This window comes from Nanorana parkeri, unplaced genomic scaffold (genome assembly GCF_000935625.1).
Source record: "Nanorana parkeri isolate BGI_ZX_2015 unplaced genomic scaffold, ASM93562v1 scaffold3303, whole genome shotgun sequence".
NCBI classification, from domain to species: Eukaryota; Metazoa; Chordata; class Amphibia; order Anura; family Dicroglossidae; genus Nanorana; species Nanorana parkeri.
In genome coordinates this window covers 56454-57003 of record NW_017309571.1, presented here as the reverse complement: position 1 = coordinate 57003, position 550 = coordinate 56454, and the positions used below count along the sequence as shown (strand labels likewise).

The following is a 550-nucleotide window of genomic DNA, read 5'->3' as shown; positions in this document are numbered from 1 at the left end:
GTATCCATGAAATGTTATATTGGGGAGCAGTAGGGATTTCTTTATATAATGACACCCCACAATGTGACTCACCAAGTGCCGCCAAAACCCATCTCCTGGCTTTCCAATGACAGAAAATGATTGGACGGCCCCTAGTAACAGCATTTATGATTGGTGTATATATAGAGGGGGGGCGGGGTCAATCAATAATAAATGTCTGAAAATTGGTTTAGCCCGCGACCGATTCTTCACCAAACTCCTCCCCCTTTTCTCTTGTACGCAGCTCGCCTCCGACGGGACCATCATGAACACCTTCACCCACAAGTGCCAACTCCCCGAGGACGTGGACCCAACCACGGTGACCTCCGCCTTGGGCGAGGGAGGACTGCTGATCGTCAAGGCCGAGAGGGTCCCGGCCAAGCACACGGACCACCAGACGTTCCGGACTGAGATCAAAATCTGAAATCCCGATGCGGATCGTCGAGGAGGCGCTGGGTGCCAAGATGGTGGCTCCATGGGCTCAGAATTAAAGGATGCCCTCCCCCCCCCCAACCCCCCTACTTCTCCAGAC

At 53.8% G+C, this 550-nt stretch overlaps 1 protein-coding gene across 1 annotated transcript in view; it reads left to right on the top strand.

Moving 5' to 3' along the window:
• Nucleotides 1-522, top strand: part of HSPB7 (heat shock protein family B (small) member 7) — a 1825-nt gene extending 1303 nt beyond the window's left edge. The window contains exon 2 of the mRNA XM_018574869.1: nucleotides 263-522. Coding sequence (XP_018430371.1) covers nucleotides 263-442 — 180 coding nt within the window. The 3' untranslated portion in view covers nucleotides 443-522. The remainder of the gene's footprint in view (nucleotides 1-262) is intronic.
• Nucleotides 523-550: the final 28 nt, after the last annotated feature.